At 68.2% G+C, this 23,242-nt stretch overlaps 4 protein-coding genes across 13 annotated transcripts in view; all 4 read right to left on the reverse strand.

Annotated features, from left to right (window-relative positions):
* The window catches only part of KMT2D (lysine methyltransferase 2D), a 28,388-nt gene extending 25,472 nt beyond the window's left edge, over positions 1 to 2,916 (reverse strand). For all 5 annotated transcript variants that reach the window (XM_054004698.1, XM_054004695.1, XM_054004696.1 and 2 more), the window contains exons 1-7: positions 2,849 to 2,916; positions 1,326 to 1,404; positions 1,128 to 1,254; positions 791 to 1,041; positions 613 to 710; positions 341 to 506; positions 33 to 198 (exon numbers count right to left, since the gene is read on the reverse strand). In XM_054004698.1, coding sequence (XP_053860673.1) covers positions 33 to 198; positions 341 to 506; positions 613 to 710; positions 791 to 1,041; positions 1,128 to 1,254; positions 1,326 to 1,374 — 857 coding nt within the window. In that variant the 5' untranslated portion in view covers positions 1,375 to 1,404; positions 2,849 to 2,916. The remainder of the gene's footprint in view (positions 1 to 32; positions 199 to 340; positions 507 to 612; positions 711 to 790; positions 1,042 to 1,127; positions 1,255 to 1,325; positions 1,405 to 2,848) is intronic.
* A 4,026-nt stretch (positions 2,917 to 6,942) lies between these two features.
* On the reverse strand, positions 6,943 to 11,897 carry DHH (desert hedgehog signaling molecule). Of its 3 annotated transcripts, none has more exons than XM_054004748.1 (4): positions 11,813 to 11,897; positions 10,669 to 11,147; positions 8,986 to 9,247; positions 6,943 to 8,393 (listed from the first exon to the last, which is right to left on the reverse strand). In XM_054004748.1, exons 2-4 carry the CDS (start codon positions 10,978 to 10,980, stop codon positions 7,726 to 7,728), a joined length of 1,242 nt encoding a protein of 413 aa, XP_053860723.1. In that variant the 5' UTR covers positions 10,981 to 11,147; positions 11,813 to 11,897; the 3' UTR covers positions 6,943 to 7,725. The 3 variants fall into 3 exon arrangements, with proteins under 3 accessions (XP_053860723.1, XP_053860722.1, XP_053860721.1); XM_054004747.1 differs by having other exon boundaries at positions 10,669 to 11,144; positions 11,694 to 11,897; XM_054004746.1 differs by having other exon boundaries at positions 11,694 to 11,897.
* Positions 11,898 to 12,910: 1,013 nt separating this feature from the next.
* On the reverse strand, positions 12,911 to 18,563 carry LMBR1L (limb development membrane protein 1 like). 4 transcript variants are annotated; one of them, XM_054004736.1, is made up of 18 exons: positions 18,361 to 18,563; positions 17,963 to 18,015; positions 16,783 to 16,867; positions 16,467 to 16,503; positions 16,176 to 16,315; positions 15,977 to 16,080; positions 15,782 to 15,908; positions 15,614 to 15,682; positions 15,403 to 15,467; positions 15,188 to 15,263; positions 14,994 to 15,080; positions 14,702 to 14,778; positions 14,542 to 14,619; positions 14,375 to 14,448; positions 14,180 to 14,270; positions 13,917 to 13,983; positions 13,666 to 13,827; positions 12,911 to 13,586 (listed from the first exon to the last, which is right to left on the reverse strand). In XM_054004736.1, the coding sequence occupies exons 6-18, from the start codon at positions 16,046 to 16,048 to the stop codon at positions 13,528 to 13,530; spliced, it is 1,104 nt and encodes a 367-aa protein (XP_053860711.1). In that variant the 5' UTR covers positions 16,049 to 16,080; positions 16,176 to 16,315; positions 16,467 to 16,503; positions 16,783 to 16,867; positions 17,963 to 18,015; positions 18,361 to 18,563; the 3' UTR covers positions 12,911 to 13,527. The 4 variants fall into 4 exon arrangements, with proteins under 4 accessions (XP_053860711.1, XP_053860709.1, XP_053860708.1 ...); XM_054004734.1 differs by lacking the exon at positions 17,963 to 18,015 and having other exon boundaries at positions 14,994 to 15,077; positions 18,361 to 18,518; XM_054004733.1 differs by lacking the exon at positions 17,963 to 18,015 and having other exon boundaries at positions 18,361 to 18,518.
* Positions 18,564 to 19,161: 598 nt separating this feature from the next.
* TUBA1B (tubulin alpha 1b) lies at positions 19,162 to 23,242 on the reverse strand. Its single transcript, XM_054004739.1, has 4 exons — positions 23,134 to 23,242; positions 21,372 to 21,594; positions 21,135 to 21,283; positions 19,162 to 20,329 (listed from the first exon to the last, which is right to left on the reverse strand). Exons 1-4 carry the CDS (start codon positions 23,134 to 23,136, stop codon positions 19,349 to 19,351), a joined length of 1,356 nt encoding a protein of 451 aa, XP_053860714.1. The 5' UTR covers positions 23,137 to 23,242; the 3' UTR covers positions 19,162 to 19,348.

Raw genomic sequence — 23,242 nt, forward strand, 5'->3', positions numbered from 1 at the left:
CCCTCCTCCCCACTGCGGGTCTAGGGGCTCACCTGCAGGTTTGGCACACTTTGCACTGGGGGCACTGCCAGCCCGAGCGCTTGCGAGGCGTCAGGGAGATGTCCAGGCAGGCCCCGTGGAAGTGCTGCCCGCAGCTGGTGCAGAACACCAGGTCCCGCAGGTCGCCCGGCCCGTTGCACGCCGAGCACCGCGCGTCCTCTGTCAGCCACAAGAAAAGGGGGTCAGGGCCGCCTGCCCGTGGGGTTCTACCCTGCCGGGACCCATCGCCAGGGCAGGAGGGTCCCAGCACCCAGGGGTGGTGTCCCCAGCACCCAGGGGTGGTGTCCCCAGCCCCACGCACCCATGTCCACGGCCTCAGCCACGTGCTCGGGGCAGAGCAGCCGCAGGGTCTTCATGGACTGGAAGCAGCCGCTGGCGGCGGCGCAGGGGAAGTGGTAGAGGCGGGAGCAGCCGGTGGCCGCCCGGCACGGGATGGTGGCCCCCGCCCGCCCGCAGCGTTCACATTTCTGAGGGCAGAGGAGTCCAGGGGGTGAGCACTGCTGCAGGGCAGCAAGTCCCTGCAGGGCAAACCAAGTCCCTGCCATCCCCCTGGACCCCTCAGGATCCGCTCACCTGTGAGATCCCTGAGAAAACAGCTCTGGCCACGCCGGCCACGTCCGGTCCCGCGCCAGCCGCCCAGGCCGCACACCAGTGGTGCACCCAGCAGTGCCCTGCGGGGAGGGGGTGTCAGGGACAGCTTGGGGACACTCAGGTGGCAGGATGGGGACCCCCGTGCTGTGATCACACTCACCCGTTGGCTCGAAGAGCTGCGCTGGGGTCACCCCCTCGGAGAAGCCAATTTGTGCCAGGCCATCGCCCGCCAGCTCTGGCTCTGGGGGGAGCTGGCTGGGCCCTGGGGGAGGCTGGCCGGGCCCATCAGGGGGCTCGTGGCCCACCAGCCGCTCGGGCCAGTCGGGCACCGGCTCGAAGCGCTGCAGCTCCCGCTGCCCGTGTAGGCTCCAGTCCCCACAGTTGCAGAGGGCACAGCGGCGGCCCAGTGGGCTGCGAGAGGACAACGGGGGGGGTGTCAGGGATATTTAGGACCCCTTCGATAGCTCCACGCCACCCCTGAGTCCTCCCACCCTCACCTGCCAGCCTCGGGAGGTCCCTCCATGCCCGTGCTGTCCGGCTCCGGCCCCGCAGAGGCTCCTTCGGGGGGTTTCAGGGGGTCCCCCTCGGCGCTGCCCATCTCCTCCGAGGCCATGACCCCATCAGCTGTGGGGACAGGGGGTGTCACCACCACAGGGGAAACAGGGACAGGTCCCCAAAATCCTGCCCTGGCTCACCTGGCGCGGCTGCGTCCTTCTCCTCGCTGGGCACCTTCTGTTCGTCCATCCTGCCTCCGGCGTTCCTGGGGGGCCACAGCTGTGGGGGGCACACCCGTCAGCACCGGGGATGGTGACACCTCCCCCGGAACCCAAGGGACAGGGCAGCATCTTCCCATCGCTCTCCCCAAGGCAATTTAGGGGCTCTGGGACTGGGAATGTCCCCCAGGAGCAAGGGGTGGCTCCCTGCTCCACAGGGGTCCAGGAGACCCCCTGGCCTCCCCCATCACCCTCTGCCCACCAGGCCCTCCCCAAGTCCAGCCAGTGACACCCTAAAACATCTGGGGCAACCAAACCCCCAGGTGACCTCGATTAAACCGTGGGGAAGGGGGACCAGTGACCCCGGCTCTACCACACACCAGCACCCCAGGGAGTCACCAAGACCCCTGAGAAACCCTCAGGACCCTCCTGGGAGCACACCCAGTGCTCACAGCAAAGCTGGGACCCTCCCCAGTGCCTCCCACGTGGGGGAATCTTCTCGGGGAATTTGGGAAGCAGCAAAAAATGGGGTCCCCACCACCAGCAGCTGCCTGTGCCCCTATTTCCTCAGGCCCAGCACCAATCCTGCACAGCGCAGGGGGTCCCAGGATAGGTACAGGGGGGAAGAGTCACCCCAAAACACGACAAAACACAAACCGGGGGGGGGGACACCATGCTCTGATCTGCAGCCGCCCCCTCCCACCGCTGCCTCAAGTGCACCCCAAAAACCCGAGAAGGCTCCAGCACCGGGGGGGGGGGCAGCGAACGGGACCCCAAACCGGACCCCGGGGCACACACGGGGTGAGCGGGGAGATCTGGAGGGGACCCGCGGGGAGCCCCAAGGCAGAGCGCAGGGCACCGGGGAGGGGGGGACGCGCTGGGGCAGCGCCAACCCCCCCCCCCCCCCAAAAAAAAACCGAGACGGCGCGGGGAGGCCGGAGGGAGCCCCCGGCGGGGTCCCGGCCGCGGGGTAGGAGCGTCGAGTCCCACCCAGCACCTCCCTCGCCCCGGTTCCCGGTGGGCCCGGGGGGATTCGGGCCCTCCCCGGAAAGGCTCCGGGGCCCGGGGGGAGGCCCGGCCCGCGCCCCCGGGTGGGCCGAACCACCACGAGGGGACACGACCCCCCCCCCACAGCCTCCCCGGTGCGCCCGGGCCACGCTTCCCCCGCTCCCCGGTGCAACCGGGGGCTCGAGCCGGCCAGGCCCCGATCCCCGGCCCACCGCGGCCTACGCTGGCACCGGCACCGGGCCCCGAGCGCCGGGCCCGGCCGTACCTGCGCCGCAGCCGCCCGGGCCCTACCGGTACCGGACACAAAGGCGTGAGAGCCGCGCTCTGGGCCCGGCCCCGGTCAGGCCTTACCGGGAGCGGCGGCACGGCGGAGGCGGCGCGGCCCGAGCCCGCACGACCGCGGGGCCGCTCCTTCCGGGGCCGCCGGGGCCCGTCCCGCCCGCCCGGGCCCCCCGGCGGGGCCGTTTGCACCCCCGCGCCCCCCGCCCGGTGCTCACCCCCGCGGCCGCCCTACGCCGACGGGCCTCGGGGCGCGGGGCGTTCGGTGCTCCCCGGCGCGGCCATTTCCAGAGGAAAGTAGGTCCCGCCGCCCGCCCCCGCCCCGCCCCGCCCGCCCCGCCGGGGCCGCCGCCGCCGCCGCGCTGGGTCCTAGGGGGGAGCCGCGGACCGGGGGGGGGGCGCCGCCGCTCCCGCACTACTTTGGGCGGCGGGGGCTGCGGGCGGAGGGAGACGGTGCGCGGCGGGCGGGCGCTGCGGCCGCGGGGGGGGGGGGGGTGCGGGGGGTGTGACGGCGCGCGCGCGGCCGCAGCGCACGCTGCCGGGCGGGGCGGGGGGGGGGGGGAGATCCCTCCGCCGCGCTTAACCCCGGCGGCGCCGGGGCGGGAGCGCACGTGGGCACGGAGGGGGCGGGGCCGGCGGCGCCAGGCTCCGCCCACCGGCACCGGCACCGGGGGCAGCCCCGAGGATGGAGCGAGGGAGGCCTGCCGGACCGCGATGGCCGCGGGGTTAGAGAGGAAGGGAGGGTGGGCTCCGGGATGGGGTCCCCCGAGCAGCCGGCGGCAGCGAGATCGCCCACCGTGCCCCGGGCCGGTGTCTCCGTTATCAGCCGCTGTGTCCAGTCCCGGGGTTCCCCGTAGCGGCCGCCGGGACAGGTCCCGGTGTATCCGGAACAGCTGCTGTGTCCGGTGCCGGTGTCCCCGGAGTAGCGGCTGTAGCGGTCCTGGGGTCCCCGGTAGCAGCCGCCGAGCCCGGTCCTGGGGTCCCCGGTAGCAGCCGCCATGCCCGGTCCTAGTCCCCGCTCACGGCCACCGCGTGCTGCTGCTGAGCCACGGCCCTGCACCACGCACGCCCGGTCCCGGTATCCCCGGAGCAGCCGGTCCTGCTCCCCATTGCACGGACACCGCCAGCGCCACGCACACCCCAGACCCGAAGGGATACACCGGCCCGGTACCCCCCGTGTGGGGCCACATCAGCCCCGTCGGACCCTGAACCCCCCCGGGACCCCCCAGCCCCGGGGAGGGGTAGGGGGGGGTCAGACCCAGGGCCCCCGGGAGCCCAAACCCCCAGACCCAGAGATCTGGGAGGGCTATTGAGGGGGTGCAGCCCCCCTGAGCCCCCGGGCTGCTTTACCCTGGCCCCAGCACCCCAATAACACTTCAAGGCCCCCAGCAGCTCCTGCTCCTCTTTTACCACCATAATTGGGTAATTAGCAACAATTAGCCCGACTGGGTGGAGATAAGCCACAAGGGGAACCGCAGCCAGAGCCCCCCCCCAGGCTCACGAAGCTGGAGCTGAAGTTCTCAGGGAGAGAAATGGGGAGGGGGGACAGGGCTGAAGGACCCCCCCAAGGGTCCCAGCGAGGCTCTTGGGGTGCTCAGTCCCACGAGGAGGGGGCTCATGGGAGCCCATCCAGGCTTGGAGGGAGCCCCGTGCTGGAGCACATCCAGGGGTGCTGGAAGGGAGCCTCACACGCTGCCTCCCCCCCCCAGTCCAGGGGTTTACAGACAAAACAACGTTGAATTGTTTCAGCCGCGACTCCCACGGGTCCGGCCCCACGCCGGGAACAACACCCGCATTCAGCCCGGGCTGCCGGAGCAGGGACGGCCCCGACCTGTCCTTGTGCGTGTGGGGGGCAGCAGCGATGAGCTGGGGGGGCTCCCGGCTGGGCCAGGACCCCCAGCCTGTGCGAAGCGAGGGGTTCCCACCCGCGTGGATTCCCCAAAGCTGCTGCCGTGCTCTGGGCGAGGGCCCCGGGGAAGGGTCTGCCCCACGCCAGGGATCACCTCAGGCTGGTGGGTCTGCCATGGGAATTGTCCAGCTGGTCGATCTCTCCTCGGTGAGCTCCGTGAAGATCCCCATGGTCACCCGAGGGTGAGGGGACATCAGTGCCAGCACGGCAGGGCTCCGTGCCCCAGACTCTCCTTGGCTGAGGACTCGAGGAAAACAGCCCCTCACGACTCCGCCAGCTTCTTCCCTCCATCTGTCCTCACTTCCCCGCAGGGGACAGCCAGGACGTGTCACTGGGACACACAGACACACACGTGGGACCCCAGAACCCCCCTGACCTCTGCAGGGCCTGCTCTGCCTTGCTCCCCACCAGCACCTCGGGCACGCTGCGGGCCCAGAGCACCCTGGCACCCCTTCCCCGGGAGGGACAGCCCCTACCGTGCCTCCCCCCAGCGTTGTGGGGCGTTTGTCCACCTGGAAGCTGTGGGGACAAGGGGACATCCAGGCACTTCATCCCACCGAGGGGTCCTGCCTGTCCCAGGTCACTCATTCCCGAGCCTCGAGGGTTCCTCAGGGAACGTCACCCAGCGGACCACGATGGAGCCACGGATGGCAGTGATGGAGGGTGGCAGGGCTCGTGCTGGGGGAGAGGGGGCACAAAACCGGTGGCAGGGCTGGCTGGGAGGCCAGCAGCCCCACAGCACCCCCAGACACCCCAAACTGCCCCAGCATTACCTGCCCAGATGCAGATGGAGCTCCTCCTTGCCCACCACCACCATCTTGTAGGCTGCAAGGGTGGCACCAGGTCTGGGGGGCTGCCTGGGACCCCCCCAATCCTCCCCTCAAGGCTCAGACCCACTTCCACCTCATCCCAGGGGCACCTCAGCCCTCAGCACAAGGTTTTGGGGCGCAAGCCACTCCCCACAGAAGTGGGGACACGTCTGTCCTCATCACCCGGGGTCCCACAGGGGGATCAGGAAGAGACCCCGGGCAGGCAGCCCCCCACCCACCCACCCACCCGGGACTTATTGCTCTCCACCGTGGGCTCACGGTGGGCCAGGGAGGTTTTTCCTGGGTCGGGGGGAAACAACAAGGCCGGGTGGTCCCGGCATCACCCCGGGGCAGGGGAGGGAGAGACGGGAACCCCTCCCGGGGCGGGGGGGCTCCAGGGGACACGGCCCCGGGGCCACAGGGGGTCCCGGGGAGGCTGCCCAGGCTGAACACGGCCCCAGACCCCCACGTGGGGTGGGGACCCACCGTGCTGAGCCCCTCCGGTGCACCCGCCGTGCCCGGTAATCCCCAGTGGAGCACCCCCGCTCTCACGCACGCCCCGGACAGGGACCCCCGGAGGGCAGGGCCGCCCTCTCCGGAGCGCAGGACACCCCCCCGAGGCCGAGTCCCCCCGCACGGCCCCGCGGTTTCGGTAGCCGAGGACGAGAACGCAGCGGTGCCGGAGCGGCGCGGGCGGGCGCGGCAAACAGCGCAATAAACCGCCCGCCGTGCCGGGGGCGGGGCCGCCGCCACTACACCGGCGCCCGCACGTGACCACAACACCGCCCCGCCCGCTCCCATTGGCTGCGCCGGGCGGAGGGGGCGGGGCTCAGCGGCCCGCGCAGGCGCGTTGGCCGGAGGGGCTCTCCATTCATGAAAACGGAGGGAAGGGCCGTGGCCACGTGGTGGGCGCGCGTCTGAGCGGGAATTTTTTTTTGGGGGGGGGGGTGGAGTGTCCTGGTGCTGCCCCCCCCACCCATCCCCTCCCCCCACCCAACCTGTCCCGGCCCGGAGACACCCGGGAGCACCCACAGCTACCAAACCGCTCCTGCTCGCCGAGATCCCCGTCGCTGCCTCCCCAGCACCGGGACCCTCCGGCCCCCGGGGATATTTTAGGATGTTTGACCCCTGCCCCAGCGATCCCCAGCCTCTCGTGATGGCCGACACAAGCCTCAGGGACCCCCAGCCTGTTTCCTGCAGTGCCCAACCCCAGCCCAGGGACCCCAGTCCCTGGGGGCTGCGTTGCAATTTCCCTCACCTGGAGTCACGAGGTTGCCTCCATCTGGCCAAAATTTGGAGGGGAAAAAATGAGTTTTTTGCCCATCTGGGGGCCAGAAAGGCCAGGGGGAACTGGGCTCCCTACTCCAGCACCAGGCACCCCAAAACCCCCAGGATGTCAAACCCCCAGGGATCCCCCAGCCCCCTGCAATGTCCTGCCCAGTCCCAAGGTACCCCAGCTGCTCAGGATGCCTGACCCCCACCCCAGTGACCCCCAGACCCTGGGATACTCCAGCCCCTCAGGATACCCAGCCCCAGAGACCCCCAGGCCCCTGGGATGGCCAATTCCAGCCACTCCAGACCCCCCAGCCACAGCTGCAATAGGGCCATAGACTTCCTTTATTTTCCCAAACAATTAAATAGTAGTATTTCTTTTGTTTTTTTAAACTGAAGTGGTTAAAAGCAGGCTGCCCCCCTGCCCCATGGGGTGAGCCCCGCTGCCAGGGCAGGCAGGCAGGCATGGCTGACATTTATATTACCATTTATAAATAGAAAAATAAAACTCTCAAGCAGGGCGGGTTAGCGGTTAGCATGGTTAGAGTTGGACCTGGCACGGGGTGCCCGTGCCCGTGGCAGACACCCGGTGCCCACAGCAGACACCCGTCCAGCCACCCTGTGGCGCAGGGACAGGGACACTGTGGGTGACAGGGACAGAGCCAGAGCAGGGGGACGGGCAGGAACTGCTGCCAAGTGCTCAGCGTTGGGGTGTTTTTGGCATCCCCACAGCTGGATTCGGCCCCGGGGCAGGGTCTGGTGCTGCCTGGCTGTGCCTTGACAGGTACCAAGCCCAGCCCCGGTGCGGTGGTTAATAAAGCAATAAATACCAGGGGGGGGTCTGGGCGTGGGGCTCCGGCCACGGGGGGCTTGTGGACACAGGACAGGGCTGAGCCAGACCCCTGGGCCACCCCGTGCCACTCCATCCCGTGCCCACCACCCCGTGCCCCAGGGCAGTGCCGAGCCCCAACCTCCCCACAGCACCGGGGGTGCCCCTGTCCCTCCTCCCTGGGTCCAGGGGGCGCCCAGGGCTGGAGCCCCCTGTGTGGCATCCAGTGTGTGGCATCACCTGCCGCGTGGTAACCGGGGGGGGGGGCCGGGACCCCTACACCTGCAGGGCCTCGTGGCCCAGCACGCCCCCGGCCAGCCGGTAGAGCAGGCGGGAGTACCAGTGCATGCCCACGTCTGGCACGGTCCCGTTGCCCGCCTCGGGGTGGGCCGGCAGCAGCGAGAGGAGCCCGTGGAAGAGGCGGAGGGGGGCGAAAGCCCGGTGGGCCCAGCGGTGGCTCTCCAGGACGGCGTAGCAGGACGCCAGCACCCCGTTAACCAGCAAGGTGCCGTGCGAGGTGAGCGGGGCAAAGACCCCCACGCCATCCTCCCGAGAGACCCTCAGCACCCGCGTGGGGCGCAGCCCCTGCCCGCCGGCCCCGTGGGCCAGCACGGCGTCGCCCGGGCGCACGCGGCGGGCGAAGATGGGCAGGAAGGCGGCCGAGCCGTTGGCCGCCCCGCGGGCCGCGAACACCAGGTGGGACGGGGTGAGGAGCAGCCGGCGCGCCGGGCTGGCCGTCTCGATGGCCACGAAGGAGGCGCGTTGGCCCAGGTCCCGGTCGAGGAAGAGCAGCACCTCGGTGGGCACCAGGCGCCCGCCTGGCTCGGCGCCCAGCACCCAGTCACCCTGGCGCAGGTCAGCCAGGCCCCGGTGCTCACCGCTCTCCAGCGTCACGGTGGCGTGGCCGGGAAAGCAGCCGCCGGTGCGGACGGCCAGCGAGTTCTCTGGGAGGAAGGAGAAGGTTATGGGTGTCCCCACCGGCCACCTCCACCGGGCCACCACCTCCAGAGGGGAAACGGCCACCCCCGGACCCCCAAACCACCCCCGGAACAAAGCGGGTATTTTGCAAAGCTCCCCCAGTTCCTGCGTGCAGCTCCTGAATGCTGCAGGGCCCCTTTGTCCACCCTGCACTGACGCCCTTTGTTCCGGGCTCCAACGGTGACATTTACGGCCATTTTCACTTTCTGTCAATTGTCGCTTCTGGACTGGATGGGAACTGCTGGCTGGAACACAGGGCTGTGGGGCTGGGGCCTGCGGGGCTGGAGGCCGCAGGGCTGGGGCTGCATTGCTATTCCCCTCACCAGGAGCTGAGCCACAATGTTGCCTCCATCTGGCCAAAATTTGGAGGGGAAAGTGAGTTTTTTGCCTATCAGGGGGCCAGGTAGACCAGGGGGAGCTGGGCTGGGGCCGGACACCAAGCGGAGCAGTAATCCCACGTGGATCCAGGATGTCAAGGGGAGCAGTGGGGGCTGTGGGCTGGGATGTTTATGGGGATGGCAGCCCCCTGCCCTGGTGGCAGCCCCTTCCGTGTGGTACCTGCTCTGACGGAGACATGGATGTGCGCCTTGGACTCGTAGTAGACCCAGTCGAAGCCGGCCTCCACGGCCAGGCGTGCCAGCATGCCGTACTTGTGGCGGTCGCGGTCGGACGTGGTGATGTCCAGCGCCCGGCCCTCGTAGTGCAGGGAGTCGGGGAGGTGGTGCCCGTCCTCATCCCAGCCCTCCGTCACCCGCAGCTTCACCCCCGGCCACATGTTCATCACCGCGATGGCCAGCGAGTTCACACGCTCCTTGCAGCGCTGTGGGGACACCGGTGTCACCCTCCCCACAACACGCAGGGACAGACAGACAGCAGCTCTGCAAAGGGCTTGGAGGGAGCCCAAAGGGGTGCCCCCCCCCGGGGTGCAGAGGGGGTCACGGCCCCCCTGCCTGGATGCAGGTTGAAGGTTAACGTGCCCCGCGGTCCCGTGGTGAAGCTGCTCCATGGGCAGCCGGGCAGAACAGGCAAGGGAGCGGGACGGGCACCGGGACGGTGTCACCTTCCCCGCGGCCATGGCCGTGACTGATTAACCTGGTGGGGGGGCTGTGAAGCAGAGCTGGGGGCAGCTGACCCTGAACCAGCCCCGAGTCTGGGCTGACAGGGAGAGCAGGGCGTCCCGAGCCATTCTGGGGTCCCTCTCCCCATCGCCGTGGGGTGCAGGCGTCGGAGCTGCCCCCATCCCCCCCCCGGAGCCGCTGAGCTCACAGCGTCCCTCAGTGCCCCAGTGCCTTTCCCCCGTCCCCCGTTCAACAAAGCGGCTCCCGGGAGCGCGGGGCCGCGGGGGCGGGAGTGCGGGGCGCGGGCCCGGGGCGGCCGTGCCGGGGGGGGCGGCAGCGGCGGGGGGGCAGGAATGCGCTCGGCCCGGCCCGGCCCGGCCCGGCCACAATAGGCGCCTTCCAGCCCGGAGCTGACCTCAGGCCCCGGGAATGCCGCCGCGGCCACAAAGGGCCCTTTCAGCCACCCGCACCCCGGGCCGGCTCCGCGCCCGCGGCTCCGCCGGGCCCCGCCGCCCCGGCCCCGTCGCCTCCGCCGTCCCGGCTCGCGGGAGCTGCCGGCGCCGCCTGGACCACTCGCAGCATCCCCCGTCGCCATGGCGACCGCGGGGCCGCCCCTCGCCATGGCAACCGTGAGCATCCCGACGGGCGCGCGGCGCGTCCCGGGCTCCCGCCGCCCCGGATTCCCCCCGAGCAGAGGGGTACCGGGACCTCCCCCTCCGTGCTGTCCTTGGGGCGGGGGCGCGGCGGCGCTGGGGGAGTGGAGCCGCCGCTACCTCCCGCCCCCGGTGCCATCCCGTCCCGTTAATCCCCGACGGTTCCGAATGGGACCGCCTGGTCCCGGGGCTCCGGTGCCGCCGCGCCGCTGCCAAAGGCCGTGGAAGGGAGCGGGGCACCGGGGTGAGGTACCGTGCGGCCCGGCAGGGACCCTGCGCCCCGGGAGGCTCCGTGCTCCCCGGCAGGGTCGGTGCCACTCGGGAGGATCCGTAAGCCCCGGGATGATCGGTGCGCCCTGGAGAGGATCGGTGGCGACCGGGAAAGCTCCGTGAGCCGCTGAGCGCGTCGGTGCCGACCGAGAAAGGTCCATGAGCCCTGTCGAGGGTCGCTGTGATCCCGCCCATCCCCCCGCCGCCCCCGCGCCCCCGGGAGCGAGGCCGGACCGGGCCGGGCCGGGCGCAGCCCCCACCTCGGTCATGAGCCGGTCCGCCCCCGTGTTCTCCTCGTCCTTGAAGATGATGTCGGGGTTGTAGTTGGGCACCAGGTCCCTGAAGCGCTCCGAGCCCCGCAGCACTTTGCCCTCCGCCTTCCCGCTCGCCCCCAGCGTCTGCTCGGGCACGTTGGGCACGAACTGCTTGTAGAGCAGAGGCGAAAGCTGCCGCCGCCCCAGCCGCCGCCGCCCCACCGGGCCCCGACCCGGGCCGCAGCCCAGCACCGGCGCGGCCAGCAGGCAGGCGGCGAGCCCGAGCAGGACGAGGGCGAGCGGCGTCCACCGGGGCATCCCGTCCGCCGGGCCCCGCTGCCTCCGCGGGTCCCGCTCAGTCGCCGGGGGCACGGGCGGCTGCGGCGGGCATGGTCCCGGTGCGGTGGCCCCGGGGCTTTTAGATGGTCGCGGTGCCAGGGGCGGGTCGGCGCCGTTTCCTTCTCACACCCACGGTCCCGTCGCTGCTGCGGGATCCGTGGCCACTCGGGACGACTGACCACCCCCCCGTACCCCCCCCCCCCGCCGGTGCCGCCACCCACTCGGAGCGCCGCCGGTTGCGGTATCAGCACCCCCTCGCCTGCACCCCGGTCCGGGGAAGTCCCCGACACAGCCCCAGCCTTAGGGAAAGCCCTCGCAGAACGGCGCCCCAGCACCGGCCACCGGCACCCAGCAACGGGCACTGCCCTGGCACTGGAACCGGGCACCCGGTTCCTAAGGCTGCCCCGGGACCGGCACCGGGATCTGACCCCGCGTCCCAGTCCTGCTCCCCCTTCCCGTCTAAATCCCGCGCTCTGGTGCCGCCTCCTCTCCACGGTCCCCGCACTGCGCTCCGCTACCGGATCCCCCCCTTATCCCATCCGAACGCCGCGATTCTGGTACTGGGACCTCTCCTGTCACCGCCTGTTGGGACCGGGGACCCCTCTCTCCCAGTCCCGGTCCTTCTTCTCCTCCCGCTCTCCCCTGCACCGAGGACCCTCGTTATTCTAAGGCTGTGCCGCCCGTGTCCGCACCTGCTCCGTCCCCTTGGCACAGCCCCGCTCCCGGGACCCGCTGCCTGGCACTACCCCGGTCCCCTCTGTTCCGTCCGACCCACGGTCCCTGTCCCCGTTCCTGGCCCAGCCCCCGGTACCGGCTGCCTTGGGTGCTGGTCGGCACCGTGCGCCGCCCTCAGCCGCCCCGGCCGGGCTGCCCCCGCCGTGGCCGCTCGGCTTCGGCGCTGGGCAGCCCCGTCGGGCCCCGCCTCGGACCCGGCCCCCGGGAGCGGCGGCAGCGGCGGCCACATCCCCCGGGGCCGCCCCCGCCGGGCTGCCCTGCCCCGGCCGGCCCCTCCGCGCCCCGGGACCGGGGCACCCCCGGACCGGGACCGGGCTCCGCCAGGGGCCCAGGTACCGCCGAGGATGGGGCCGGGCTGCTCCGGGACTGGCACCGGGCTCCAACAGTGACATGGGCGCCTCCAGGAGCGGGGCACCCCCGGGACCGGGACCGGGACCGGGGCCGTGTCCCCGCCGCAGCACCCCAGAGCTCCCGGCAAAGCACCCACGGGCTCTGCGGGCCCCGGCGAGGGCGGGAGGCAGCAGCGGAGCAGTGAAAATTTGGGAGTGGGTCGGGGGGGTCCCGGCCCCCCCCCCCCAGCTTCCCCGCAGCCCCGGTGCCAGCCCGGAGTGACTGGGAGGGGAGCAGGTCGCGGGGAAATCGCGGGCACCGATGGCCTCATTTCCTGCAATATAAACCAGGTTTCCTGTGCTTCCTGCTCGGCCCCAGCCGAGGGGGGGGGGGCGAGGGGGGGGGTCTGGGCCCCCCACCCCCGCCATGGAGGGGCGGGGGGCGGCCTGGCTCGGCCCCAGCCGGGGCAGGATGGGTGGGAGGCCGGTTCCCGGGGCAGTTTCCGCTCCCGCTGCACGACCCTCCATACCGGGAGGTGAAGCCTCCGCTTTGCTCCTCACTTGGGGTAGCTCTGCCCATACCCCAAAGCCTCCCGGAGCCCCCCAAGACCCCCGGGGTCCCTCAGCCCATCCCGGGCAGCAGGCAGGGAGCTGCCCTCGCCTGTGGCCCGGCCTGGAAGAAGCTCGTTAACCCCAACCAGGAAGAGAGTTAATTATGGCCCCATAGGGGCCATAAGGAGGGGCAGGACTGTGACCCCCCCAAGGCAGGGACACCCCACCCCTGCCCCCTTCCTATTCAGCCCTGCCCTCGGGAGGAATAAAACCTCCAGGTTCAAATATTTTTATATAAAAACCAGTCACTATTTATTTCTCCAAACAAGTTCTGTTGTAACAGAGACCCGACATACTCATCATATCAAGCTGCCGGGGGGGGGGGGGGGGGGGAGCTTGTCCCCTGCACCCCAGGCCGCCCTATTAGGGACCCCAAAGGCCTCGGGGTGGGCAGGGGACAAACAGTGCCCCCCTGCAGCCCCAGAGTGACACAGGGATGGAGTGTGGGGTGACTCTGGGCAGGGAGCACAGGACCCCCTTCTACAGTGTCGGGAGAGTCCCCAGGTGGGGCAACATTTAAAATTCAACCAGACCCCAGGGAGCAGCCAGGGGAGGTCGGGGGGGGCCCGGCTGTTGTTGCACGAGGTATGTAACGGGGGGTGGGGGGCTGCAGCCAGCGCAGCCTCGAGGGGACCCCACTCCCCTTGGGGATGTGGCTCAAGGCCAAGGCTCAGTAGCACAACAGCTGAGACAGAGCAGGGGGGGCAACCCCCAAAGGTGTCTCAGCTTTCCCTGAGGGGCTCTGATGTCCCTGAGGCACCAGGTGCTATCAGGGCCAGCTCTGTGGCTGGCAGCCACCCTGGGGACCACCAGAGTTGGGGGTGGGGGGACACATTCCTGTCCCCCAGCCCTAGCAGGGCTTGCTGCGGGTCTGGCAGCGCGTCACGGGCAGCGGCAGCTTGTGCAGACCTGGATAGAGGGAGAGTGTGAGAGCCAGGGTGGGGGACACGGGACACCCCAGCAGCCACCCCTGTGTCCCTGGCCTCACCAAAGGCACGGATGAGCTCGGCCTGCACCGCCCAGGAGACCCTTTTCACCAGGCACAGCGTGGTGAGCCCCGCGAAGCCCATGTTGTAGAGGAAGACAATGTAGAAGTTCCCCAACCAGTTGAAGCGGCCAAAATCCCCCAGGAGGTCAAAACGGGTGATCCCTGCACAGGGTGGGGCACACTGGTCAGGGCACCCCAATTCTGGGGACGCCCCCATGCAGGCATCACCCCGATCCCTCTGGGAGGCTCACCCAGTGTCCTGGAGAAGACGGGCAGCGCTGAGCTGAGCACCAGCAAGGAGACACAGTTCCCGATGATCTGGGGAGAAGGAGGAGGTTTTGGGGGGGGCAGTGCTGCTGCAGGGAACCCCCAGGCTGGGGGAGAGACTTTCCAAATGCCAGGGAACCACAGTGGGACGCTGTCCTCCCACGTGGGGACTGCACAGGGACACACTGTGAGGAACAGGGTCTTGCACCCCCACAGGAGCCCCCCAGCCCCGTCCCGCTGCTCCCACCTTGGTGAGGGGGGTGTCCTGCCGCTCCGGCAGCAGGCGAGTGAACAGGGGGGAGCTGTAGAAGCCCACGACAGAGGAGAGCATTAGGTAGCTGCAAGGAGTGTTAAGGAGGAAAACAGGATGGGCTGGTGCTGGGAACAGTGCTGGGGACACAGGGGACATCGCTGGGGACACAAGTGCCCGCCTGAAGGATACAAAATGAGGACAACCTGCAGTGCAGCTCCAAAGGAACCAAAGATGGAGAAGGAAACCTGGCCCAGGGATGCGTCCTGCAGGAGGAGGAGGGAGCAGGTTGGGGAGGAATGGTCCCCAGACCAGCCAGGGGCACGGCCCTGAGCTGTCCCATCCCCCCAGGCGGGTACCTGGATGCCCCGTGGCATCGCGGCATCGTCCAGCAGCAGCTCCAGGACATGGAAGCAGACAATGAGCACAGAGATGCCCTGGGAGGAGCAGGGAGGGAGTGAGGGCAGTGGTGAGGATGGGGACAACCCCCAGCTCCCCTGGGAGCCCAGGGCCACTCACTGTCAGTGCCAGGAGGCCCAGCATGGCCAGGGGGTAGCCCAGGTTCCTCTGCCAGGGCGATGCTCGATGCCGCAGCTCTGTGGGGAGGATGTGCCCAGGTGAGAGGGGAGCACAGCTCCCACCCCAGGGCAGGAGATTGAGGGGGCCCCAAAGTGCCAGGGTGGGGCGTAACAGCCCCCAGCCCACCTGCCAGCCACCCTCCCTCCACAGGGCACGGACTGCCAGGGACCAGTGCTCCCAGTGCCAGGCTGGAGGGAACCCAGTGTCCCCTTCCCCCGGCCAGGCTCCTCACCCAGCTTCCGCCTCTTGCTCCGGATGGCAAAGAATTGCTCCCGCAGCATCTCCATGTCCAGATTAAGCCAGCAGGAAGCTTTGCCTGCTGGGCAGAGACCCAAGGGGCTCAGGGGGGATCAGGGCTCCTATGTGGTGGGGTAGAGGGGCCCCCAATCCACCCCATGCTCGCCTTTGCCAAGCAGCAGCACCCACCAGAGCGGATCCTGTGGGACACAGCGGCTTCCTCAAACCTTGTGCAGCTCAGCTGCTCATCCAGATCTTCCAGGAGCTGGGGGTGGGTGAGGAGCCTGTGAGTGGCTGCTGGGGCTGTGTGAATGGCTCCCCATGCCCAAGCTGGGAGACCAGGCAGCCCTGGGGGCAGTCAGCCCCAAAGCTGGGGCAGAGGGATTGCGGGGGGGACGCCTTACCCGGGGTTTCACCAGCAGCTTCCCAGTGACAGTGAACATGGTGGAGAGGCCAAAGGGGGTGCACACTGTGGTGGGAGGAGAGGCTGAATAGGAGGTGTCCTGCCATCCCCACACCCTCAGAAGGATCCTGGAGGCTTCAGCCATGAGCCATGACCCCTCCAGACCCCATTTGGATGGAGCACCAGCAGGGCCTCGTGGGGGCACAACTTACGCAGCAGAAGCAGGACGCCGAAAAGCGAGATGCAGGAGTAGAGGTAGGGCAGATAATATTCCCAGAGATCTGCGGAGACAGCGGCGTCAGGCCAGTGGCACCAGAGAACCCTTGTTCCATTCAGTGCCAAGGTCTGATCCTGGAGCAGGGAGGGCCCAGCTCACCCACCGTAGAGTGACTGGCGACTGGCAGCGTCGTTGCCCACGATGGCAGAGGCCACCCAGACCATGCCCAGCACCAGCAGTGTCAGCAGCAGCAGCACCACAGATGTCTCATACACCCTGGCCATGATGCCCTGCAGGAGCTGGGTTAGCAGGGAGTCACAGAGAGGGGGACAGGGGGGACAAGTGCAGGATCACCCACCTTCTTGGATCCTGCAAACCCCTCTGACTCGGTGAAGAAGTAGGCAAAGGGCATGAGGAAGACCAGGGACATATTGGAGAAGAGGAAAACCAAATTCCAGAGGCCTGGAAGAGGGGGAACAGCATGGGGTGAGCTCCGAGGCAGGGCAACCCTGACCCACAGATTTTGGGGACACCCCAGGGTCACCCCGTGCACCCACCATGAATGAGGGACCCGTTCAGCCACTGGATGTAGTAGTTCTGGGGGAAGGAGAGCAGCACCTCGTTGCTGATGATGGAGAAGGGCAGGAGGAGGACGGCACCCAGTGCCACAGCCAGGGTGAAGGTACAGAGCCCCAACCTGCCAGGGGGACAAGCATCACCTCTGGGTCAGGCTTCCTCTGGGTGTCACAGCCTGGCTCTGCCCCCCAGCCTCACCAGCACCCACAGGACACGGTGTCCTGGCTGAGGAAGAGGCTGAGCATCAGGGAAGGGGACAAGCAGGAACTTACGCAATCCTGTTGACAGCAGCATCCTCGTCATCGTGAACTGCAGGGACAAAATCCCAAACCAAAGGACTGGGGGAGGTGGGGCTGCCCAGAGCATCGCTGCCTCCCCCTGCCCAAGTTCTCCCCACTCTAAACACTGCAGAAATACTCCCAGGGAATCTGGGCTTTGCTCCCACCTAGGGCAGCAATTGGTGTCAGGGGAACCGGGCTGTGGTGGAACTGGGGCTGCTGGGGGAGGCCAAAAGCAATGGAGGAACCCTCGGGAGGCTGAATGTGGCTGTGGAGGGCTGCCTGCCTCTGGCAGCTCCCACTCTCTTACCTGCTGTGAAATCCGTGTGCTTCTTAAAGTGGGTTATGATGAAGTGGCAGAGGATGTAGAGGCTGGCGAAGAGCAGGGCACAGATCTGCGGGCAGAGGAGTGTGGGCAGTGTGGGCATGCCCTGAGGGCAGCGCTCCTACCCCGGCTCCTACCCCAGGTGATTCTGCCAGCCCTGGGGCTTGTCAGCTCCACCCTATTTGTTTTTCCACTCCTGGCCCTGGTTACACCCCACTGGTGTGCTCAGACCTATCTGTTCAATGGGGACTGCACCCAGCGTTCACACATGGGTGCCCACAAGCTGGCACAGCACCCAGACCTGGGGGAGGCTGCAGGGGCTGGATCACCCTGTGCCTGCAAATCTGTGACCCTGTGGGACATCCCTGCACTGCCCGATCCCACAGCCCTCGCCTGGCTGGCAGAGCCACGAGAACAGCCTTGAATCAGGCACCAAGGACATCTGTGGTGTCCCTCCCACCCCCGCTGGAACGCCGAGGTCAGGCCAGAGCAGGCGATGTTCAGGGAACACGGCGACCTTTCATCCCACCGGGTACGCGTCAGGATGAGGAAAGGTCGCCTGAATCCTCCACCTTGGCACGGGTGCAGTGGGGAGCAGCTGTGGCACCTCCCTGCTGCCTGACTGGGGGTGCTCTGACCCTGGCTGAGGGTGCCCAGGATCTGCCAGTGGGGTGGCAGGGAGCCCCCAGAGCTGGCCCAGCTCCCATGAGGGCAGTACCCAGCAGGTCCTTCTGCTCCTGCTCCCACCCTGTGAAGGGTCTCGGGCCACAGGTTCCCTCCTGCCATGGGCTGTACCCCACAGACCAATCCTCTGCCTGTTGGGAGGACACCTCCTGTACTCAGGGAAGTTGGGCCAAGTAAGTTTTGTACTGCCTGTGCCAAGCCAGGGGCTCCTGGTTGAGATGCAGCTCCCTGGAATGGAGGTCTGGGGGGGTTCCAGGGCAGAGCTGCCAGGCTCCGGCCACCAGCTCCTCCCAAATGTGGCTGTGGCAAGGTAGCCTCGGCACTGCCGGTCACAGCCCACTTGGCTGCCGTGCACGCAGCATCCCCAAAATCCTTAGGAGATGCCAGGACCAGGACCAGGACATTCAGGTCATCCCCATCCCTCAGCCCGTGGCAGCAGCAGCAGCAGAGGAGCAAACCCAGCTGTGTCCCTCTGCGGTACCCGAGGTTCAGGGGCTCTGTGGGGTCCCTTCCTGCTGACACCGAGCTGCTGGCCTGGGGACAAGGACAGAGCCAGGAGGCTGGCATGGGGCTGGCCCACCACAGCCCAGCACTCCCAGCCCTCCCAGCACCAGGGGACTGCTCGAGCCGGCAGAGGGGTGGCGGCAGGGGCTCGGCAGGGTCCGGCCCCCGGAGCCCGCTATCTGCTGGGCACACGCAGCCGCGGCGGCTCTGGCCCCGATAAGCACGGGGCGGCGGAGCCCTGCCGCAGCCGGGCCGTGGAGCCGCCACCGGGGATCCCGACGGTCCCCATGGAGGGCTGCGAGCTCCCAGCCCCGCTCCCGCCTCTCCCCGCCACACCGGGCCCCTTCCCCCACCCGCCGCCCCCGGGGCACTCACGATGCACTCGCGGACCCTCTCGTGGAAGAGCTGCTCCCGCACGGCCAGCGCGTCCTGCTCCACAGGGGCCATTCTGCGGCCAGCATGGCAGGGCCGGGCAGGGCTGCTGCGGGCAGGGGCAGGACGCCAAGGCCGGTGCCGCCACGCCGGTCCAGCCCCTCCGGTACCGCCGGGAATCGCCGCTCTGCGCCCGCCGGGCCCAGCCCAGGCCCCGCCCCTCCCGCGGCCCCGCCCCCGCTCCCCGTTACAAAGTATCCGCTCCCCCGCGGCCCGAAAGGCCCCGCCCCCTGCCCCCCCCATTGGCTCCGGGGCTTGAATGAGGCGAAGCTCATTGGCCGAAGCGCGGCGCGCCGCGCGCTGATAGGCTGAGCCCGCCCGGCGCTCCCACGGCCCCGGCGCGGCCCCCCGGAATTGGGAGCAGGGATGGAGCTAATCCCGGGACGCGGCTCATCCCGGGACACGGCTAATCCCGGAGAGCCGCGGCGGGCAGGGCTGGGCTCCCGAGCCCCGGGGTCACCGGGCAGGGCATGGCCCCCCTGGGGGGGATTACACACAGCTCATGAAGGAGGACAGCGGTACCCGGGGTGATGCCCCACCCTGTGGAAGGCAGGGATGTGGGGGCTTCACCCCCCGTAGCTAGCAGAGGAGGGAAGGGCTGGGCAGCTCGGGTAACAGCAGTACCATGCCAGCTGCCTCACTGGGCACAGACAATAGGCACAGTCTGTTCCCATGGGATGGGGCCAGCCGGCCCCGGCGAGAGCGGGCACTGACACAGAGGGTTTGTATCCGACACAGTGTAGCTTCTCTTAAAGCCTTTTATTCACAGACACGGTACAGACACATGGAAAATCTGCATGATCACATCCGAGAGGGCAGCACATCCCTGGCCAGGCCCACGAGGCCAAACCCCACGCAGTGCACAAGGAAGCTCAAGTGTTTGAAGCAGACATTTCGTGGACATGCGACAGTGACAGAAGGAACCCAGCGTTTAGTATTCCTCCCCTTCTTCCTCTCCCTCCCCTTCCACAGAATCCACCCCCACCTCCTCATAATCCTTCTCCAGGGCAGCCATATCCTCACGGGCCTCGGAGAACTCGCCCTCCTCCATGCCCTCCCCCACGTACCAGTGCACGAACGCCCTCTTGGCGTACATCAGGTCAAACTTGTGGTCCAGGCGGGCCCAGGCCTCGGCGATGGCCGTGGTGTTGCTCAGCATGCACACGGCGCGCTGCACCTTGGCCAGGTCGCCCCCGGGCACCACCGTGGGCGGCTGGTAGTTGATGCCCACCTTGAAACCAGTGGGGCACCAGTCCACAAACTGGATGCTACGTTTGGTCTTGATGGTGGCGATGGCGGCGTTGACATCCTTGGGCACCACGTCCCCGCGGTACAGCAGGCAGCACGCCATGTACTTGCCGTGCCGCGGGTCACACTTGACCATCTGGTTGGCCGGCTCGAAGCAGGCGTTGGTGATCTCGGCCACCGAGAGCTGCTCGTGATAAGCCTTCTCAGCAGAGATGACCGGGGCGTAGGTGGCCAGCGGGAAGTGGATGCGGGGGTAGGGCACCAGGTTGGTCTGGAATTCTGTCAGGTCGACGTTCAGGGCTCCGTCAAAGCGCAGCGAGGCCGTGATGGAGGACACGATCTGGCTGATGAGGCGGTTCAGGTTGGTGTAGGTGGGGCGCTCGATGTCCAGGTTGCGGCGGCAGATGTCGTAGATGGCCTCGTTGTCCACCATGAAGGCGCAGTCGGAGTGCTCCAGGGTGGTGTGGGTGGTGAGGATGGAGTTGTAGGGCTCCACCACGGCCGTGGACACCTGCGGGGCCGGGTAGATGGAGAACTCCAGCTTGGACTTCTTGCCGTAGTCGACAGAGAGCCGCTCCATAAGCAGGGAGGTGAAGCCAGAGCCGGTGCCACCGCCAAAGCTGTGGAACACCAGGAAGCCCTGCAGCCCTGTGCACTGGTCAGCCTGCCAGGTGGGAAGAGGAAAACAGGACCAAACTGTCAGTAATTCTGAACTTCAGCTGCTACTGCAGTTGCTGACTTGCCCAGGAAGACACATTTCCTCCAGGGATCTCAGACTTGGGGCACCTCTGCCCATTCCACTTCCAGCCACAGCACCCTGTGACTCAGCATGACCTGCCCTCAGGAAAAGGGACCCCTTCCTGCCCCCTCCCCTACAGCTGCTTCCTCCTATGACCCCAGCAATCTGCTTCAGGGAAGGGGCAATCCACTAGAGCTGTTCCAGCAAGAGTTAAATACTCGGCACAGCTGCTCATAAGCAGTTGGGCAAGCAGGATCAGCATCCAGATCAAGGAGAAACCTCACATGACCTTAGGAAAGGGATGAAATAAGGTTTTCCCAGGGACAGAAATGACACAGAATCCCACAGTCCCCATCACACCCCTGGAACATGCCCTGCTCAGGGTGCACATCCTGGCCTGGTGCGGTTGCAGAGCCTTGAGTAAAGGGATTCAGGCCAAGGGGAAGGGAAGGGGCTGATCCTGATCACTTAGAGGATCCAGACCCCATAGGGAGCCAGGATGTGCTGCAGGCACATGACTCACAACAATTCCACCCAGAGCCAGGAGGCACAACAGGGGTCATGCAGGTCCCACCAGGAAGGTAGGAGGGCTCTCCTGGCACAGCCCCACCCTCTGCCCCAAAGTGCGAATGGGCTGAGAAGGACCGGCCCAGGGACACCTGGAGCTTCCCTTTGTCCCCACATCCCCCGCAGGGATGAACCCACCCCATGAGACCCCACAGGAGCTCACCAGCTTGCGGATGCGGTCAAGCACCAGGTCGATGATCTCCTTGCCGATGGTGTAGTGCCCGCGGGCGTAGTTGTTGGCCGCATCCTCCTTGCCCGTGATCAGCTGCTCGGGGTGGAAGAGCTGCCGGTACGTCCCGGTGCGCACCTCGTCTGCGGGGACAGCCCCGGGCCCCGTTAGCACCCAGCGCCCGCCGCCAGCGCCCGCCCCGCCCCGCCGGCCGCCCCCCCGCGCGCTCACCGATCACCGTGGGCTCCAGGTCCACGAACACGGCCCGGGGCACGTGCTTGCCGGCGCCCGTCTCGCTGAAGAAGGTGTTGAAGGAGTCGTCCCCCCCGCCGATGGTCTTGTCGCTGGGCATCTGCCCGTCGGGCTGGATGCCGTGCTCCAGGCAGTACAGCTCCCAGCACGCATTGCCGATCTGCACGCCCGCTTGGCCCACGTGGATGGAGATGCACTCGCGCTGCGGGGGCACACGGCACCGGCTCACGCCTTTTGTCCCCTCTCTGTCCCACCCCAGCACCCAGCGGGCTGGCACTGAGTTGGGAAGGGTCCCTCCCCGAGGCGGGCTGGGGCCAGATCCTGCCCAGATGCACCCACTGTGCTCAGATTTGGTGGTCCCATCCTCCTTCCCCCTCCCCAGGGGCTGAGACCCTGCACCAGTTGGTGCCCTTTACCCTGCACAGCACACAGAGCCAGGAACTGGGGTTCCCCAGGGTTATTGCTGGTCCCCATTATTCCCAGTTCCCTCCATCCCTGGCTCCCATGAGGACAGGGACACCCTTATATCCCAGGGAACATCTCTTCTCCAGTGCAGAGCATGCTCAGCTCCGAGGGTCCCATCCTGCCCCTCCTGGGAGCTGCCACCCTGCCCCCTGGGGGGATGAGGAGATCTCACAGGGGCTCAAGCTCAGCACCCCCAAACCCCAGCTGTGCCCTAGTGCCACCCCAACCAGCGGCTGAGCTTAGCCAGGGCCAGCCAGGATCCGAGGAGGGAGCCGTGGGGTGACATCCGTGTTTGGGAACAGACCGCAGCCACCCGCGGGCAGCCTCTGGGGGGGTCCCACCACCCCGCAGCTGCCGCCATCTGCTCCCAAATGGCGCCCAGGGAGGACATTTTCCAGCCAGGCAGCCTGGGCAGGGCGAGGTCGGGAGGAGGAGGAGGAAGAGGAAGCTGAGCGCAGCAGCGGGGCCGGGACTGCACCAGCTGACCCGAAACCGCGGGGATGGGCCGGTGGCGTCACCCTCGGGGGGTCGCGCACATTCCCGGCCGCTCCCTGCCCCGCGCCACCTGCTCCGAGCGTTCCTCTCACCCGGGGTTTTGGGGGGGTGGGTGGGGTGGGGATCTGGAGCGGAGGGTGGCCCCCATGAGCCCCTCCAGGAGCCACGGAGCGGGACCACCCTCATGGGCTGAGGAGGAAACAGGGAATCTCGTGCTCCGGGGAGGGGTGAGGTGTAGGGGGCTCAGGGCTGGATTGGGGGTGTCCAGGGATGGATTTAGGGGGGGAAGGGTGAGTATGGGGGGGGGCGGGGCTGTGCCCCTGGCGAGGGGCGGGGCTGTGCCCCCGGCCGCGCGCCTTCCCGCGCGCGGGAACGGTAACGGTCGGGGTGACCCCGCCCCCACCGGTGGGCTACCGGAGACCACGTGCGACCACCCCAGGCGTGCTGTGAGCCCCCCAAAGGGCTGCTCCCTCCATCAAGGACCTCATCCTCTATCCCTCTTCAACACCCCCAGCCCCCTGCTCTACCCACCCACGGCTCCTACCGTACCCCCCTCAATCCCCTCCAAACTTTCCGCCTTGGTCCCCCCCCCCCCAACGCTGATACCCCTCCGCCCTATTTCCCGCCCCCCGAAGTCTCCCCCTCCCGCCACTCCTTCCCCCTCCTCTCCTCCGCACCCACTCCCCCCAATGCCCCGCACCCCCAGATCCAGCCCCGCTCCTCCTTTTCCCCGCCATGTCCCGGGCCCGTCCCCCGCCTTTCTCCAGCCCCCTCCCCTCACCATGGCTGCGGCTCGGTTACTCGTCCCGACAAGCAAGGAATCGACGCAAGTACCAGCTACCGCCGCCCCCGGGCGCCCCCCTATATACCGGCCCGGGGGGCGGACCGAG

This window comes from Vidua macroura, unplaced genomic scaffold (assembly GCF_024509145.1).
Source record: "Vidua macroura isolate BioBank_ID:100142 unplaced genomic scaffold, ASM2450914v1 whyUn_scaffold_107, whole genome shotgun sequence".
Taxonomy (NCBI): domain Eukaryota; kingdom Metazoa; phylum Chordata; class Aves; order Passeriformes; family Viduidae; genus Vidua; species Vidua macroura.

What these genes read in the sequence shown, in the direction of transcription:
- TUBA1B (XM_054004739.1), bottom strand. An exon ending in CCTGGAGCCCACGGTGATCG is followed by an intron (nt 21,284 to 21,371) that starts GTGAGCGCGCGG and finishes CTGTCCCCGCAG; the next exon opens with ACGAGGTGCGCACCGGGACG. An exon ending in TTGACCGCATCCGCAAGCTG is followed by an intron (nt 20,330 to 21,134) that starts GTGAGCTCCTGT and finishes CCCACCTGGCAG; the next exon opens with GCTGACCAGTGCACAGGGCT.
- DHH (XM_054004748.1), bottom strand. Translation starts at nt 10,980, where the DNA reads ATGCCCCGGTGGACGCCGCTCGCCCTCGTCCTGCTCGGGCTCGCCGCC. An exon ending in CGGACCGGCTCATGACCGAG is followed by an intron (nt 9,248 to 10,668) that starts GTGGGGGCTGCG and finishes GTGTCCCCACAG; the next exon opens with CGCTGCAAGGAGCGTGTGAA. An exon ending in CCATGTCTCCGTCAGAGCAG is followed by an intron (nt 8,394 to 8,985) that starts GTACCACACGGA and finishes CCTTCCTCCCAG; the next exon opens with AGAACTCGCTGGCCGTCCGC.
- LMBR1L (XM_054004733.1), bottom strand. Translation starts at nt 18,432, where the DNA reads ATGGCCCCTGTGGAGCAGGACGCGCTGGCCGTGCGGGAGCAGCTCTTC. An exon ending in AGCTGCTGGTGAAACCCCGG is followed by an intron (nt 15,264 to 15,402) that starts GTAAGGCGTCCC and finishes ACCCACCCCCAG; the next exon opens with CTCCTGGAAGATCTGGATGA. An exon ending in GAGCAAGAGGCGGAAGCTGG is followed by an intron (nt 14,779 to 14,993) that starts GTGAGGAGCCTG and finishes TCCTCCCCACAG; the next exon opens with AGCTGCGGCATCGAGCATCG.